General features: G+C 42.4%; 1 protein-coding gene across 1 annotated transcript; it reads left to right on the forward strand.

The window, feature by feature from the left end:
- Positions 1-1,255: 1,255 nt before the first annotated feature.
- Positions 1,256-14,237, forward strand: LOC308060487 (epidermal retinol dehydrogenase 2-like). The gene is made up of 7 exons (XM_080379293.1): positions 1,256-1,405; positions 4,051-4,394; positions 9,518-9,649; positions 10,624-10,723; positions 12,011-12,155; positions 12,725-12,850; positions 13,367-14,237. The coding sequence occupies exons 2-7, from the start codon at positions 4,074-4,076 to the stop codon at positions 13,458-13,460; spliced, it is 918 nt and encodes a 305-aa protein (XP_080235419.1). The 5' UTR covers positions 1,256-1,405; positions 4,051-4,073; the 3' UTR covers positions 13,461-14,237.
- Positions 14,238-15,977: the final 1,740 nt, after the last annotated feature.

The following is a 15,977-nucleotide window of genomic DNA, read 5'->3' on the forward strand; positions in this document are numbered from 1 at the left end:
TCTCAAAATTTCTTTGGAGATTACTGGATCAAACGGCAGATTTTTAAAGCAGCCTAAAGAAAGCAACATGAATTGCTGTTTCATATTCTTTATTATGCAGTATATTAAATGCAGTGTTTCACAAGCATTTGCTTAATTCATCAGATGAAAGTAACATTCGGAAGGCTGGGTTCTGATACATCTAGAGACATGTAACAGCAACACGAATACACCAGTCTGAAAAGGGGCGTACTGATGATCTCAGTGCTAAGAAAATACCTTCAGTCATATTTTTTCTGATGGTACTACGCATTCTCTCCTCATACAGACTTTCCTTGAAGTTGTGAACGTTCAGTGCCTTACAGTTTGAGTTCTGCTGCATAAGGATGAGCATGAGATTAAAAAAAAACCTCCAAAGCAATGCTGCTTTAAGAAATTAAAGTATCTATAGCAGTAAACACAGAGCACTTCACTGAATTACCAAACTCATGACTCTATTCTGACGACTGCTAGAAAACACATTTTGCAAGCTCAAGTCTCGTTCGCTCCCCTGAAAGGCCACCACGCTGGAAGGACCATGAATGCCCCTCCGAAACCCTGCTAGTGCCGCACGGCTCCTGCCGCCGGGCCCGGCGGCCCAGGGCACCTCTCCGCACCCAAGCGCACGGAGCACAAACCACCCCGAGCACAGCGCCTTCTCACTCAGGCTTCCCTAAGCCCTGCACGCCCCGAAGCCCACTACTACCCAACGGGTTTCTCCAAGTTTCTCCCGAAAGCAAAATCGCCCCCTCCTCGCCCGCAGCACCGCCCTCCGGAGCCGCGGCCGGGTCCTGCTCCCGCCGCGGCCCACCCGGGCGGGCTCCGGCACAGCCCCGCCGCACGGGTCCGGAGCAGCCGGGGAAACCCACCGCCTCCCAGCGTCCCCGTTTCACACACAAAACCGAGAAGCCACTATAACGCTGTCGGGTATTTCTTAAAGAAAACTCAGGGGAAGTGGGGGGGAGCCGCCCCGGGAGCCCCCGCCCGACGAGCTCTCCGTCCGCACAGCCCTCGCCCGCCCGCCGGCCGCAGCAACGAGCTCCGGGGGGGAAGGGCCCCCACCGCCCCCCAGGCCGCAACCTCCCACCGCCAGACCCGGCGCGGAGACCAGCGCCCGGCCCCGCCGGCCAGCAGCCCCGGGCAGGCAGCGGCCGCCCCCGGCCCAGCTCCCTCCCGCCGCGGAGCCCTTCCGCCCCGCCCCCGGGCATCCGGTCAGCGCCGCGCCGGGGCGGGCTGCCGGTATAAAGGCCGGGCCGGGCCGTGTCGCTCCGTCCTGCCGTTCCCGCTGCCTCAGCTCGCCGCTCGCACCCGCCCCGGTGCTGTCTATCGCTGCGCCACGCCGGGCGGGCGGGGGTGCCCTCTCCGCCCTTCAGCCCTGCAGGCGGAGGTACCCGCGGCCGCGGGGGTCCCGGTGCTAGGGGCGTGCGCTGGGGGCCGGGGCAGGCTGCGGTGCCGCCCGGCGCGGGGAGCCGTGCTGGCAGCGTCCCGCCCCGGCAGCGAGGGGCGGCGGGCCGGGTCCCGCGGGCTGGCCGCCACGGCTGAAGCCTGCCGGGGTGGGAGCTGCGGCGCTGGCTGGGCCGGCAGGCCAGGCGTGCCGAGCTGCCCAGCGGCATGTGGGGGGTGGGGCGGGCGTTGCCGTGCCTCGGCCCCCGGGCCGTTGGCCACAGGACCGCTGTGCTTTCGGGGGGAGGGGTGGGAGGTCGCGACCTTCCAGGTGCTTGCTGAGCTCTGCTTAGGTGCCTTGTGATCAGCCTCGGATCTCTTGGGCTAGCAGAGGAGGCCGGTGGGTCGGAGGCCAGCCTCGGTGCTGTCGGTGGTTTGGGGAGCCCTGGCAGCCTGCGAGAGCCGCGAGCTGGCGCGGGTGCCAGCCCGGCGGTGCTGGCGAGCTTACCGGCGCTTGGAAAGGAACCGGTGTGGTAAGCCGTTGTAAAGCCTTTGATACTTCACGATGTAAAAGCCTTCCACGCTTAGGTCTGTGTGAATGTAGGCATATTAAAAAAAACAATACTCAGCATCAGAAGGGATCTGAAGCCTTATGTGTGCCAATGGTACCCTGGGTTAATGCATCTGTAAGTAGATCCCTGCTCATGTTAGTTGAGAAGCCCAAATCAGCCAAGTCGGTTAGCAAATTTGATTGTCCATGTGGACATTCCTGGTCACAGTAGCTGGTGTAATTAGCAGTGCTAATGCAGTGAGAATGAAGGGCTCATGGCCCCACCAAAACCGGGTTAGGCAAGAGACGTGTCAGTGGAAACTAGGCATCTTGTTAAGGGATGTGGGGCTGGTGTTCTAAGGAAGTCTCCTGTGGTCTGTATGCCTAAGCCAAGTCTACTTCCCTAAGATAAAGTAGGTACTTTCTCTAAGATCTAATATGCCTCTGCCCTATGCAAGCCTAATACATTATTATTTTACTTAATAGATTATGATGTAAATTCTAAACTGAGTTTAGGTCAAACTGTTATTCTAATTTCAAGGCAATTACCTCTTGTTTTTCCATAGGGAAAACATCCTTATCTATCCTGGGGACACCGATCTTCTTTCATACAAATGGAGTATGTTACATTAAGTGCACTAAATTAGTGTAATCAAGTTACATTCAACAACTGAATTTATTTTAAAGATTTGTTGCTTCTGTCTTAGAGCCATCAAAGAACTTGTGTTTCCAAAAACTCACTGTTTTTTTGATGTATGTGAAATTTAATAATATGTTTCCTGTATAATGTCAATATTGGCTCTAGAAAAATGTTCCTGTGCTGTTTTGATATTTCTAAAATTTCTTATTGGTGTCACTGCCTTTCATCTGTGCCAGAACCTCTGTATACCTTCACACCAGAAAACATTCACCCTATGACTTTTCTTTATCAGAAAGAACAACTTTTTTCCATACCTACTATGCGTCTGATAAATGCTTTTCTGTTGTTGGAATAGTTTTAAGATATCCTAATGTTTCTGCCAGAAAACTTTCTGAAATAGCTAGCTCTGTCCAAGCAGTGGCCTATCCCTTTTCAGGACAGACCTTGTTTCCCACGTACAAAACCTGAGACTCATGATAACTTGTGTATGTCTACCTGCTAAATCTCACAATCTTTGCTCAGAGCAGCAGAGATCCAAGTAACTTATCTCTTGGCACTCGTCAGACATGTTTACCTATACACATAGATAGCAATGTTAACCAAGAGATGTTATCAAACTGAGGGTGTAGTGCTAAAGGTTGAAGTGTAAGTGCCAGTGTGCTTTACCTTCAGCTGAGAAGGAAGGTATTAATCCATCACACCATAATTGGTCAGAGACTAAAACCTGCTTTGACTGAGGGTGCATTTCTTGCATGGTTTTTGTATGCTGGGAAATAAATAACATTCCTTCAAGGACTTAAATGCCTGCTTGGTGTCAGCATTACTATTATGAATACAGTCTGTGAAGTTTAATGCATACCTGAGATGGTATGATTCAGGCCCATAACATTTGCTTTAATGCAGGGAGGTGAAGGGAAGAAACTCAACAGCTTTGCAAAAGATTTCGTTCAATTCCAAAAGCGGGCTTTCCTCAACAATGGTAATGCTAGTAGCTGAAAAGCTAGTTGTGAAAGCCATAATTTACCTAGTGTGTTTTGGAGATGTATAAGCATACTGTATTCTGAAGCTCCCTATACTGGCAGTTTTTCAGGAGGGTTGAGACTGTGACTTTGATTATGCATTTGGTCAGAGCAGAGATGAAAACATGTGATGTGAGGGGTGGGGAATTTCTAAAGCAGGTGACGGCAAGTGGTTTTATTGCCTCTGCCAAATGGTAAAACAGTTGTGTGCTGCATTCTGTAAGGGAGTAGGAGCAACCTGAAGATGATACAGAAACAGGACAAATGGGTCAGATGTGCAGATGTAAGCATATGTATATTTTTTTTCAGACAACACTCGGAAGCAGACTAGAGAAAATATTTAGAATGGATCTGAAAATGCCTTTCAGCTTTGAAATATTGATGTTTGCATTTTTTATCTTTATGGTTTATTCTATCTGGTAAACATTTTCTTTTATCAGGTATCTGAAGAAACAGCCTCAAGATGAACTTCTTGCTGGAAACATTCAAAGTAATCGGACTTACTGTTTATTACTTGCTGGAGTCACTAGTGTTCCTGATTGTGCCTAGACGGAAGAAGAATGTTAGTGGTGAAATCGTATTAATAACAGGAGCAGGAAGTGGCATTGGAAGACTGTTATCTTTAAAATTTGCTAGCCTTGGAGCTACAGTGGTTCTCTGGGACATCAATCAAGAGGGACTCAAGGAGACAAGTAGGCTGGCCAGAGAAAATGGAGCAGCGAGAATACACTGTTACATCTGTGACTGCAGCAAAAGGCAGGATGTCTACAGAGTAGCTGATCAGGTAAAGTATCTTACTTGTGGCTTTGACACTACTCTGAGTGCATGCATGTGCATTTAATTTTTAGTGACCTCAAAGCAAGAGATTCAAGTTAATTCAGAATGTATTGTGCATGCTACCTATTTCAAGAATACTGAGTTTTAGAGTTGACTTGTGTACTTCTGTTCCTTTAAGAATAAAAAGAGCTGGTTCTCTTTTTTGTCAGTAGCCCATTTCAGCTGGCTAACTCCTGATTCATTCAATTACTAGGCAAGGACTTACTGGTGAAGTACAGAAAAATCAATTTATTGAAGCTATAGCAGTATTCCAAGTTCTGGCAGCCTTTTACCAAAAGTAAACCCTGAAGACTGTACATTGAAAACTGCCTAAGCAGTTAATCCCCTTTACAGATAATTCCACAGCTGTGAATAGATTTTTTCAGACTTGCTTTATCAGAATTAATGAGTGTATCTTGAAGCCTTAAATATTTCTTTCTTCCTTTCTGAAGAGCTTTGTAAATATAGCATGTGGTTAGATATTTTAGGCAGACTAGTAGAATTGCCAAAAGCTAAAATTGCTTAACAGTTTCCATTATAACAACCTGTTTTCATTTGCTTAAAACATTGCTAAACTTAACTGTTGATCTAGAAAGTTTCCACAGTAAGTGTTATGTCTGAGGATGAATTTAAAAAAACCCTCAGCTGTCTTCAGAAACATCTGTTGGCTGGAATAATGTTTAAGAAGCTCTAGCCTTCTGCATTTTTCTATCTGCAAAAATGGCCAGAACAAACTTTCTGGTAAGTGAAACTTGTGCGTGACTTGGAGCTTGCTAGAGGCTGGTACTGCTGGTTTTATATCCTCATAATGCTGGTCACCCTTCGTCCCTCTTGCAGCTCCATAATGCCAGCTGAGTTGTACATCTGCTGTCCCTGCAGGGCAGTTGCATGTGCCTCACCACAGGCCTGTAACTGCATCGTGATGGACTGGAAGGAGTGAAGGAGCGGGGAGTATTGCAGTGTGAAGGACACAGGGATGAAGAAGACAGAAAGTAATGTTCTTTTTTGAGGACTTGAGGGCTAGCACTTTAGCCCTATGGATAAAAGCAGTATCAGAGCCTTTCTGGCCAAATATGAAAAGATGAGTGTGTACATATGTGTGTGACACAGGTTAGGGATGACAAAACAGTCGTAGATAGGAGTGAACAAGTGGTAAGGGGGTCTGAGTGCATGATGCCTCACTTATAATCTTCTGTCAGCAGTTCACTAACAGCTGATTCACTAATAATCCACCTCCTGATCCCCATAGAAGAAAATCTCCTACTACCATTATTTCAGAAATATCATGTCCTGCTGACAACTGATGTAGAACCATGCAGACAACTTTCCTGTCTTATTAGTAACAAAAAGACTTTAGTATTAGTTATTGCTTGGTGGCGTTGTTTACATGATGCGGTGAAGTAGATTTTGGCTTATAGTGTTCAGTGTCACCCTTTGCAATATGGGACAGGAGGGCTCCAGGTTTTGTTTCCCGCCCCTCCCTGTGATTCAGCTTCACACAATGACTTGGAGTTTTGCAAGACTGTAGCAAACTGAGTGCATGTAGGCAGGGCAGGATATGGTTGAAAGCTGTGTGCCCAGTAAAACACTCTCAAAGCCAAAATGAAATGTATGTGGACCTTAAATACCTGCTTCTGGTACTTCATCAGCCACACAGAGACAAGGGGGAAAAAGTCATTTCAGTAGGAAGAAAACAAAAAAGCTCTGCAGATGTGGTGGTGGTGTTCCCTTACTGTACTAACAGGATGAAGGACAGCTTTTAGCTATCATGAGCTATAGCTTAAAACTTGTTTCTGATGTCCCTGTTCCAGAAGTACCCAACCCCCAAAAGGATGTGGCCTTCTCTGACCTATGTCTCCCTCCCCTGAGTTCAGCTAAACTTAAAGAATCTAGGGCTTTGAAAAGAAACTAACTGTTTTTTGATCTTCTTATTTGTGAAGAAACAAAGCCTTTTTGTCATTATCATGTCGCAAAATTGCATCTGGGCTCACATTTACTTCCAGGGTCTCTCTTGCATGGTATTTTTTTGCTTATCCACTCTTTTTTCTTGCTAGTAAAGATGATGGTTTGCAGCCAGTTTTCTACTTTTCTAAGAATCTTTCCTGTGCAGAGGAGCAACAGTAGAAGCAGATTTCCTGGTGCTATTTCATGCTGCTCGTAAAACATCCAGTGCTTTCTTCCAGCTCTTGTAGGCAGTTACGGAGGGGTTTGTGATTAAAGAGTAGATGCTTTGGGATGATATTTGGGAGTTGCTCGCTACTAAACTTCAATATAAGGGCATAACTGCCAAAGCAAGCAAGAAAGAGTGTTTATACCTTAAAAAGATGTTTAACCAGATGAGCTGTTTGCATAATGCTTGCCTTACCTAGGCTTAATGCAAACACCTGTAACATACTTTCCTGCCCTGCACAAATGGGGAGGTTTAGAGCTCTGGAAAGCTGACATTATCCACCCCAGCCCCCAACAGCTAGGGAAAAGGCTTGGTACAGGTCTTTTGTACTTGGCCTCAAAGCAGAAAGTTGGAAGGGCTGGTTGTCTTGGCTCTGTCATGCTGAGGGGAGAATGCAATTAAAACAGCCATTTACTGAGGAAAGAGCTGCCACATCTAGTTAGTAGGGAAGCAACATGAACAGAGGTATTGTAAAGCTGGAATTATTTGCCTGGGTTGCAAGAAGGCGCTCAAATCTGCTTTGAGTTCTATTCAGAGTGTGAATATATTTTAGACTGAGCAGAGACAGGTGGTAAAGAAAGAGATTGTTCAGTTTTTTGCCACTATTTCCCTTTTCCATCAACAGAATGCTCCAATCACCAAGTTATAAACTGTACATACCACATCCCCCACCTCTGTCTGTCTTCTGTTTGCACAAAAGAAACATGACCACTTATTCAGATACTTGTTCTTTGCCCCAAAGGTTAGATTTGGGGTACTGGTCCAGACTTCTAGAATTGCTAAATCATCTGACATGAGGCAGTATTAAAGCATCATTTACTAACGATTGCATTTATGTCTCTGAATGTGTACTGAGGGGTACATTCTCAGGTTGGTGACTAGAGCAATGTTTCTAAGGCTGACATGGAGATTGTGTGGCACTGCTTCAGAAATACTGGAATTGTTACATGACAAAGTTTTGAGAGGGGAATAGACAGACAATGTCTGCAGTGAATGAGGTGGAGAGGGGCTCTGGCTGATTAATAACTGTTCTATATAATCCTACCAAGGTTCCTTTCTGTTTTATAAACTCTTATGTAATTAACAAACATGGACAAGATTGGGACAAGCTCAAGGAAGATGAGGAAATTAAGCTAGAATAAAGGATATGTGGTAGATTATCCTTTAATTCTTTACTGCTATACAGACCTGGTCTGTCTGTGCTTTCTTCAGCCACTATAGGTACCTAGCAAAGGAAACGCTGTGTTCTGTGAGCTGCAGCAGTATGGCAAGATGGGATAAAACCAGCATGGTTTCCCAAAGCTACTGATCAGCGTGTATTTAGCACTTGATCTGGAAATCACAAATTAAAGTACTTGCTTCCTTTTTCCCAGGTAGCTCAGATTAATTAATTGTACTTCAAATACTACATTAAATATTTTCATTCTCCTTTTGAGAGCTAGCACAGTATCTTAATATCAGCTAGCCTATAGCTGCTCTCTCAAGTGAGTCTGTTCATAAAAGTTCTCAGTCTGGAGCTGAAGTGAGAACTATACTCCTCTTGCTGAACAAAATGTGTAGGTATTATTCTTTAGCCAACTTATTTTCTGGGAACCACCTCAAGGATTCTGGTACAGTGTTAGAATCGAAGCAAATACACTAAAACAACTGTCTGCACCATCACCTGCAGAAGCTCATAAGGCTTTTGCCTTCTGTGACTGTATGACCCCTAAAATCTTCCTTTACTCAGAATCCTACAGCTTTTGTTTAATTTTCATAACGAACTACTACCCTTCCTACAGTTTTCTCATTTCTTGTGTTGTCCTGAGTGCTAATACCAATGGAGAGATAGGGTTCTTTTAGGCTGTTTTCATGAGAAATAAACTTGTTAAAAAAACCCACCCTTTTTGTTTGGTAATGTAAGCTCTTAAGTTCCTGACCTGTAAAGTTGGTTGAAGTTAAGATACTTGAATAAATAAAAAGGTTGTAAGGAGGAAATATTTTACAAGTAGTCTTTCTTACTGCCTATGTGTATGAGGAATACTTCTTATCAAAAGTGACTGTTTGCCCATACCAATTGTAACACACTGGGGGAAGAAAATTCCATCTGCTCCCCTGGAAAGCTGTAGGGAAGTGTGTTTTAATGTGTGCACTGTGGAATGCAAGTAAAGTTACCACTGGTGGAAAAACTATTATGTAATACATTAGTGTTTAACAGTCACAGTCAGAAGTGGAATAAGTGGAAAGCAACATGAAGAATCTTGAAATACCCGAAATACTAAGATGCTACTAAGTAGCTGCTGCCCTGTGCAGTGGGAGAGATGAATACCTGGACTGCTGGGATGCAGGCAACTAACACTACCAACAGGTGAAGATTCAAGTACTGTGCAAGCTGGCTTTAGCCTTCAAGTCATATGGCAATGCTGCCGCTGTGCTCAGGTTGCTCTGTGGAAAATGCAGGATTTGAGTATCACGCAAGGAACCTTAGAAGTGAAAGTTTAGATATTCCAGCCCTCACACAGATTTTTATGTACCTGATTCTGATGAAGTCACCTGAGGATCTATGTACTGTGCCTCACCACATGGCATAGAAATGGCCCTACAGAGAGAGTTGTTTGTCAGTTTTAAGTTGTATTTATTATAGCAAAATACTTGTATTAGTTAAGTCCCTATTGCAGAGAGCTTGCCTGGAACATTTGCAGCAAGAACCAGAAATGTCAAAAGCAGAAGCCTGTGTGGAGCTGTTGGGCTCCACAGCCCCGGAGTAAGTCCAGTTGTAAGCTCAGCTCTAAAAATGTATTGGGTGAGAATATGCAAGAACCTGAGGTGTTTGGATGTGTAAGGTCAACTTAGTTGAAATGTGCGCTATTTCATATGTTTTCATTTATAAAACGTGGAAAGCATGTATTTATTATATAATATCTTGAGGCTTTTTGTTTTAGGTTAAAAAAGAAGTTGGTGATGTTAGCATCCTAGTCAACAACGCTGGTATTGTAACTGGGAAGAAGTTTCTTGATTGTCCAGATTCACTTGTGGAAAAAAGCATGGAAGTGAACATAATGGCACACTTCTGGGTAATATCTGTACTTTGCATATATACACCAAAAGAGCCTTTCAACATGTTTTTAGTGTTAATTTAACCTTTTGGAATGGAGGAAAATATGAAAGGGTATATAGGTCCTTGTAAGTTCAGTCAGAAATTATACAAGAAATTACCTTCTGTGCCTGGGAGTCTGTAAAATAGAACAAGGGTAGAAGAATGGATCCTTTGGGAACTCCTGGCGTAGGTGGGTGGAAGAAAAACTGCTTTATATTTAGAAATGCTCTTAAGAACTGAAGTTTACCATCTGCTAAATTCTGAAGTTAGTCATATGTACAGTCCCTCAATATTAGTTGACATGAATGAAGCAGGCCCAGACTAAAAGTTGGTGCTCTCGTAACAGAGAAGTGTTCAATTCTATTAGTGTTCTACTTACTTTGTGGTTATGGTAGTTTTGGTAAGAAATACTACATGCTCAGACAATGCTCTTAATAAGTGGGGCTTTTGTCCAAAATGCGTAACTTCACATGCTTTTTCTTCCTTCCAGGGAAGGCAGGTCATCTATATGGTGTTCCTATCATAAAGAACTGCAAAGGGGTTATTAACACATGCTTCAGTTTCATCATAAATAAATTTCATCACAAAGATTAAAGGAATGTAATGGCATAATTTTTTTTTGCCATTTTATAAAATTTTCAGTAAACATTTCATTCTCCTTTGAAATATTGCAGTGCTGAGCTTTAGGCTGAAAGAAACTTAACAACTAGCTGAGAGAAAGTGGTACTGGTACTGGTGGGGCCTGGAAAGTCCCAGCGCAGTGTTTGAAGGTTAGAGCTCAAACAACAAACTTTTTTTTTTCTTTCCACCGCCCCTCCTTTTCCATAGTGGGACACGGGGGGAAGCTTATTTAAACTGCAGGGAAAATTTTTTAAAAAGACAAATTCAAAATATTATAGCATGTAGTTTACTTAGTAAAATATTTCATTGGAACTCTAACTTACATTGCAGACTTACAAAGCCTTCCTCCCAGCAATGATGGCCTCTAACCATGGACACTTGGTTAGTATTGCAAGCTCAGCAGGACTGACTGGAGTCAATCGTCTTTCAGGTAGAGCATTAAAGCTAATGTTCACTTAGACAATTAGTTTGATTTAAACTCTGCAATTTAAACTCCTGTAAAAAATCCTGATTTTGAGTTTCTGGGTCTTTGCATATAGGTAAAGCAAATGGTCATACTTTCAAACCAGATGATCTTAAACAGATCATTCCTTTCAAAAGAGTTTTCCAAGTACTGAGCAGTGCTGTGAAACAGGTTTTTCTGCCAAGGCAGTTAAAGGATCTAGGAGCCATACAGAAATTTGGAAACTGGTGTTGTTAAGCTGCAGGTATTTGGTGGGGAGAAAGACACTTTGTTTGTTTTGCTTCTTTTTTAATTCTTGCAGCATGTTCTCAAGCTAAGCAGAATGCTGTACAGGTTTCCCTGACTCAAAGAACTACTAAAATTCAGGTGTGGTACAGAGGCAGAGGTGCGATACCTCATTTTGCATTCTCTGTGTCTCAGCCATTCATTCAAGAGGACCCATACAGTGATGGAAAGAAAGTGTTGAGACTAGGGCAAACTCAGAAGGCATTTCTGGAAAATGTATGCAAAGGGGAAGGAAAATGAAATAAGGTGACATAGCAGTAAAAGAAATCTAGCTTCAAGGAAGCGATAATGAAGAGAAATTGAATTTCAGGTTGAAACCACATGAGAGAGTCTTGGGAGCTTGAGTTTGATGCATAAGAAGCTGGTGCATGGATTCAAAGATAAGGTCTGGTATGAAAAGATCATTTCATTTGCTGTTGTTCAGAGAGTGGAAAGGTTATAGCAGGGGATGCGATGAGAAACCCTCTGACTGTCAGTCTAGAACAATGGTCAGTTTAGGAGAGGGGAAGTAAAGGGGTGAATTGCATCAAACACAAATTTTCTTTGTAACCTAATCCTGCAAACAGTTCCTACTATGTTCTAAAGTATTTTCTTATTGGACAGTAATTTCCTGCAGGTACTGCACATATATCATTTCTATACTACAGTGCTGATGTTGTACACTGAAAAAAAAAAAAACCAAAACCAAAAACAAAAAAAAAAACCCAACCAAAACCAAACCAACACCCCCCCCCCCAAAAAAAAAAAAACAAACCCAAACCCACCAATAAAACTGAAACAAAAAAACCCCCCACAAACACACAACTGTGGCTAGTTACTTAACAGGGGCAAAACTATGTTCTAGTCTCCATCAAAAACTTACTGCTCCTGTGTACTTGTTCAATGGTAGGACTCACTAAACCTGTTTAATAAAGTTTAGTTAGTAAATTAAAATGTTTAACTGCAATTATTGTTTTATTTATTTTACAGATTATTGTGCAAGTAAATTTGCAGCAGTTGGTTTTGCTGAGTCAGTTGATTTGGAGTTGAGAGATCTGAGAAGGACTGGTGTTAAAACCACAATTGTGTGTCCTTACTACATAAACACAGGAATGTTTGATGGCTGTAGAACCAAGTGAGTAAATTCTTATGAAGTTCTTATGCAACGTGCATATTTAGCATGCTACGTATTCCTATTTCCTTTATGAAAATCATAAGCTACGCTTTTCTCTGCTTGTGTTATTTTTAGGGCTTCAGATAGGTGTTAATAGTGCTATCCAGTGACTGGGCAACCCAAATGGCAAAGCCCTTGGTACTTTACTGTTCATTTAATCTGAAATGTATCCTTTCCTCTGCAGAAGCCAAATGCTCCAGTTGTCCTCTCTGGTTTCTAAACCCCCATTCACCTCCTGAAATCAGTGGCATAGCTTTGCTCCATATGCTTGTATAATAACAAAATTTAGGAGCCAAATAAAAGCCTAGTGTGTCTTAATGTGAGGACTATATGGATTTGTCTCATTATAGATCATACAAAGGGAAAATAACAATGGCCACTCACTCCCTAACACAATGAAAGTTCTGTTGTTCATAGGACTTGTAGTATTTATTTCTTTCCGTTGAATAACTGCAAAATTGAGACTAATTTTGAGTAAAATGGGAATCCAAACCAACTTGTATTATTGTAAGAAATGTCTTCTCTTCCAGGTGGCCACGTCTGCTTCCTGTTCTGGAGCCAGAATATGTGGCTGAGAAGATAATCACTGCTATTCGGAGGGACCAAGAAATGTTGCTGCTACCACGCAGTCTTTATTTTATATTACCTTTGAGACAGTAAGTTACGCCTTTCCTTCTTTTCCACTCTTTTTTTCTGTCCAGGGATTTTTCAGCTATACGTTTGACTAAAAGTGCAAACTAGGCTTTTAGTTGTTGGTGTGAATTTTCATTATGTTCTGCAGGGATTCAGTCTGCCCTTGGACCACATAGCAATGACAGAAATATCTAACTGTGCCTTGCTGACCCCACTGGGGTGCAGCTTTACTCTGTGCTGTAGAGACTGGGCCTGCTCCTTAGTAACTGCATGCCTGGCGGCGTCTTGCTCCAGCATTAGGGCACTCCCGACTCTGTTGCAGGCTGGTCTGGGAAATGGATCTAATAACTCAGGCTGCCAAATGAGTGCAATAGTTATTTTGAGAGGACCAGTGGTACTATATTCTAGAGAGTATACTGTCTGCCAGTATTAGCCAGGTAAAACTTAATTTTGTGATAAAACTGCACAACTCTTCTGATGTCTGTTCTGTTTGTTGGTTTGGTTATTTTTTTCTCTTCTTCAACTCCCCTACCCTACAGTATCCTACCAGTGAAAGTAACTGTTCTCTTTGCGGACTATTTGGGAATCTTCAATGTCATGGATAGCTTCAAAGGTCGAGCGAAGAAGGACTGAAAAAGCACAGAATTCTGAGACGAGCAACTCTAAAGTGGACCTTGTTGAAGGTGGTGGTGGTGGTAAAGGTTTGCTTCTTTAGCAGCTACGAACTTAAGGTGCCTCACTTCTCATTAGTAACATTTTTTTAAGGAAATTGCTTTTTAATTGCTGTAAATCAACAACTTTCACTCAAACATTTTTTTTTTTAATCCAGTGAACTGTTTTCTTCTCACCTCATTGTGGAAATTTGTTCCATTGATTTGTTATAATGCCTTAAATATGATCCTGCATCACAAACTAATAGTTGACAACTTTGGGGGGAGAAGGGACGAAGAAACCGTGTGTGTTTGGAAGGGAGCCAGGAAAGCCTTTAGTGGACCTGACTTCTTGCTGCCGTTCACTGAACCATGAAGAGGGCCTGTACTGCTGGTGCCGTTACCATTCCCTAGTAAGCTGAGGAATTCAAGAGTTTCCTGAAACAACAGATTCAAATTTATCCAAATGGAAGTTTTGTGACATGAAAGTATGTGCTGTGTTGGTGCAAAACCAATGAAATATATTAATTTGTGGAGGTGGTGATCTTGGAGTCACAGATGACTGGATGTCAGGGCAGGGAGGGTGAAAGATGTAAATTATGTATTTGTGCCAATCTACTTTTGTCCGATTTATTTTAAAAGCTAATATTATGACTGTAACTCTGTAGTAGAGTTCTTAGTATCTTTTAAGTGCAATATTTTAAGAACAATATTACATTTTTGTCTCCTAAGCCAAATAAACTTGTAGCTATAAAGCATAGGACTGCCAGTCTAGGTGGACTATCAAATGTCTTGCCAAGTAAGACAATGAGCTACTAAAAGCAAAGGTATTACATCGTATAATCAGGGCTTCTCTTGGGGTTATTTCAGAAAGGAATGATGCTGAAAGTACGGGAGTGCATGGGATCATTACAGCCATAGCTTGAGCAACAGTGTCTTGCTTCTCTGAGTTGGGTGGCAGGTTGCCTTGTGTCTACAGAGACTTGTTTTACTTTATTCTTAGGACTATCCATTTATTTTGAACATATGCTGAGGAGACCTTGCCCTTTTTGACAATGGGCACTTAGTAAACTGAAAGCCTCCTTGACTTTTCTAAATCCAAAACAAGAGAAAGGAATATATTTAAATGTATGTCACTTATGCACATGTTGGCTAAGCCCACTTTGTGTCGTGGTACTCTGCTGGCAATCAGTAACACCTGCAAACTAAGACTAAAATGCATTAGCATGCACTTAATTGAAGAACATTATGAAGAAAAGGGTGAGTTTTTTAATGTTGGTTTGTTTGTGTTTTGTTTTTTTTTCCATGATGGCCTAGAAACTACCTTCATTTTCTTTGTCTATACAATTAGAGAGGTTTACCAATGGAGAAAGGTTTACATAGCACTACTTTACTACTGATAGGCAAGAAACCGAATAAAACAAGTGCATTAAAAATAGCCTTTATGATGGACTGATGAAAGTCAGAATTCAGACTGATGAAGAAGATATTTGTCTTACCGTCCCTTCAGACCTGCAACTGTCCTACCTCAGAAATTCTGCTCATACAGTACATAAAGTTACTAATTAAAAAACAGATATTGCTGAAATGTGCTGTCCATATGTACATTACACTGTTCACAAAGTCAACACTAGTAATGGTGTGGTGTATCTGTGTCTTGCAGACTCCTCGCCTTTTTATCCTAACAGCACACTTTTGCTTCCTAACTATGAAACATTAAGCGTGCAGGATTCTGGAGCAAAGAACTGGATTATACATATGAACAGTATATATCAAACTTCAGCTTTTGTGGGAGCAAGTAGTTTTTCATTTTTAGTGTCTCTGCAAACAGGTTCTGCTGAGGGAAGTTGAAAGCAATGAGTCCGGCTGTGGGATCTGTGGATTATCAGTAGGTTCAGGTTTGTCACACCACTAGGAGGATCTTACCTGAAAATCTGCCAGAGAAGTACATCTCCATAGGGATTTTACTAATTCACAGAATCATTGAGCTTAGAAAGAACTGCTACTCAGAGCAAAGTCAATTAGAGCAGGTTACTCAGTACCATCTCCAGTCAAGTTTTGAATATCTCTGAGGCTGGAGACTCTACCATCTCTCTGAGCAACCTGTTCCAGTGTGTGTTCACACTCAATTTAAAAACAAATAAATACAAATTATGTTTAAATTGAATGTAGGTTTTTTACAATTTGTGCCCATTGCCTCTTGTCCTTTCAGTGGATACCACTACGAGTTTGTCTCTGTTTTACACCTTCCCATCGGATACTTATGCACATTGAGCCTGAACCTTTTCTCCTCTAGACCAAGCAGCCCCAGTTCTCTCAGCTTCTCCTTGTATGACACACGCTCCAGTACCTTAATTGTCTTTGTGGCCCTTCACTGGACTCACTCCAATATGTTTGTATCTTTTAGAGACCAGATTCTGGAGTATGTTGAGTGTGCATAATCTGTCATACAGAGCTTCAATAGAAAATCTCTGCTAGCTAGCTGTCCTGGCAGGAGTAC

Source organism: Falco punctatus (genome assembly GCF_963210335.1).
Source record: "Falco punctatus genome assembly, chromosome: 3".
NCBI classification, from domain to species: Eukaryota; Metazoa; Chordata; class Aves; order Falconiformes; family Falconidae; genus Falco; species Falco punctatus.

Coding starts and splice junctions, on each gene's coding strand:
- LOC308060487 (XM_080379293.1), top strand. CDS start 4,074: ATGAACTTCTTGCTGGAAACATTCAAAGTAATCGGACTTACTGTTTAT. Junction 4,395..9,517: donor TCTACAGAGTAGCTGATCAG/GTAAAGTATCTT, acceptor TTTTTGTTTTAG/GTTAAAAAAGAAGTTGGTGA. Junction 12,851..13,366: donor TTTATATTACCTTTGAGACA/GTAAGTTACGCC, acceptor CCTACCCTACAG/TATCCTACCAGTGAAAGTAA.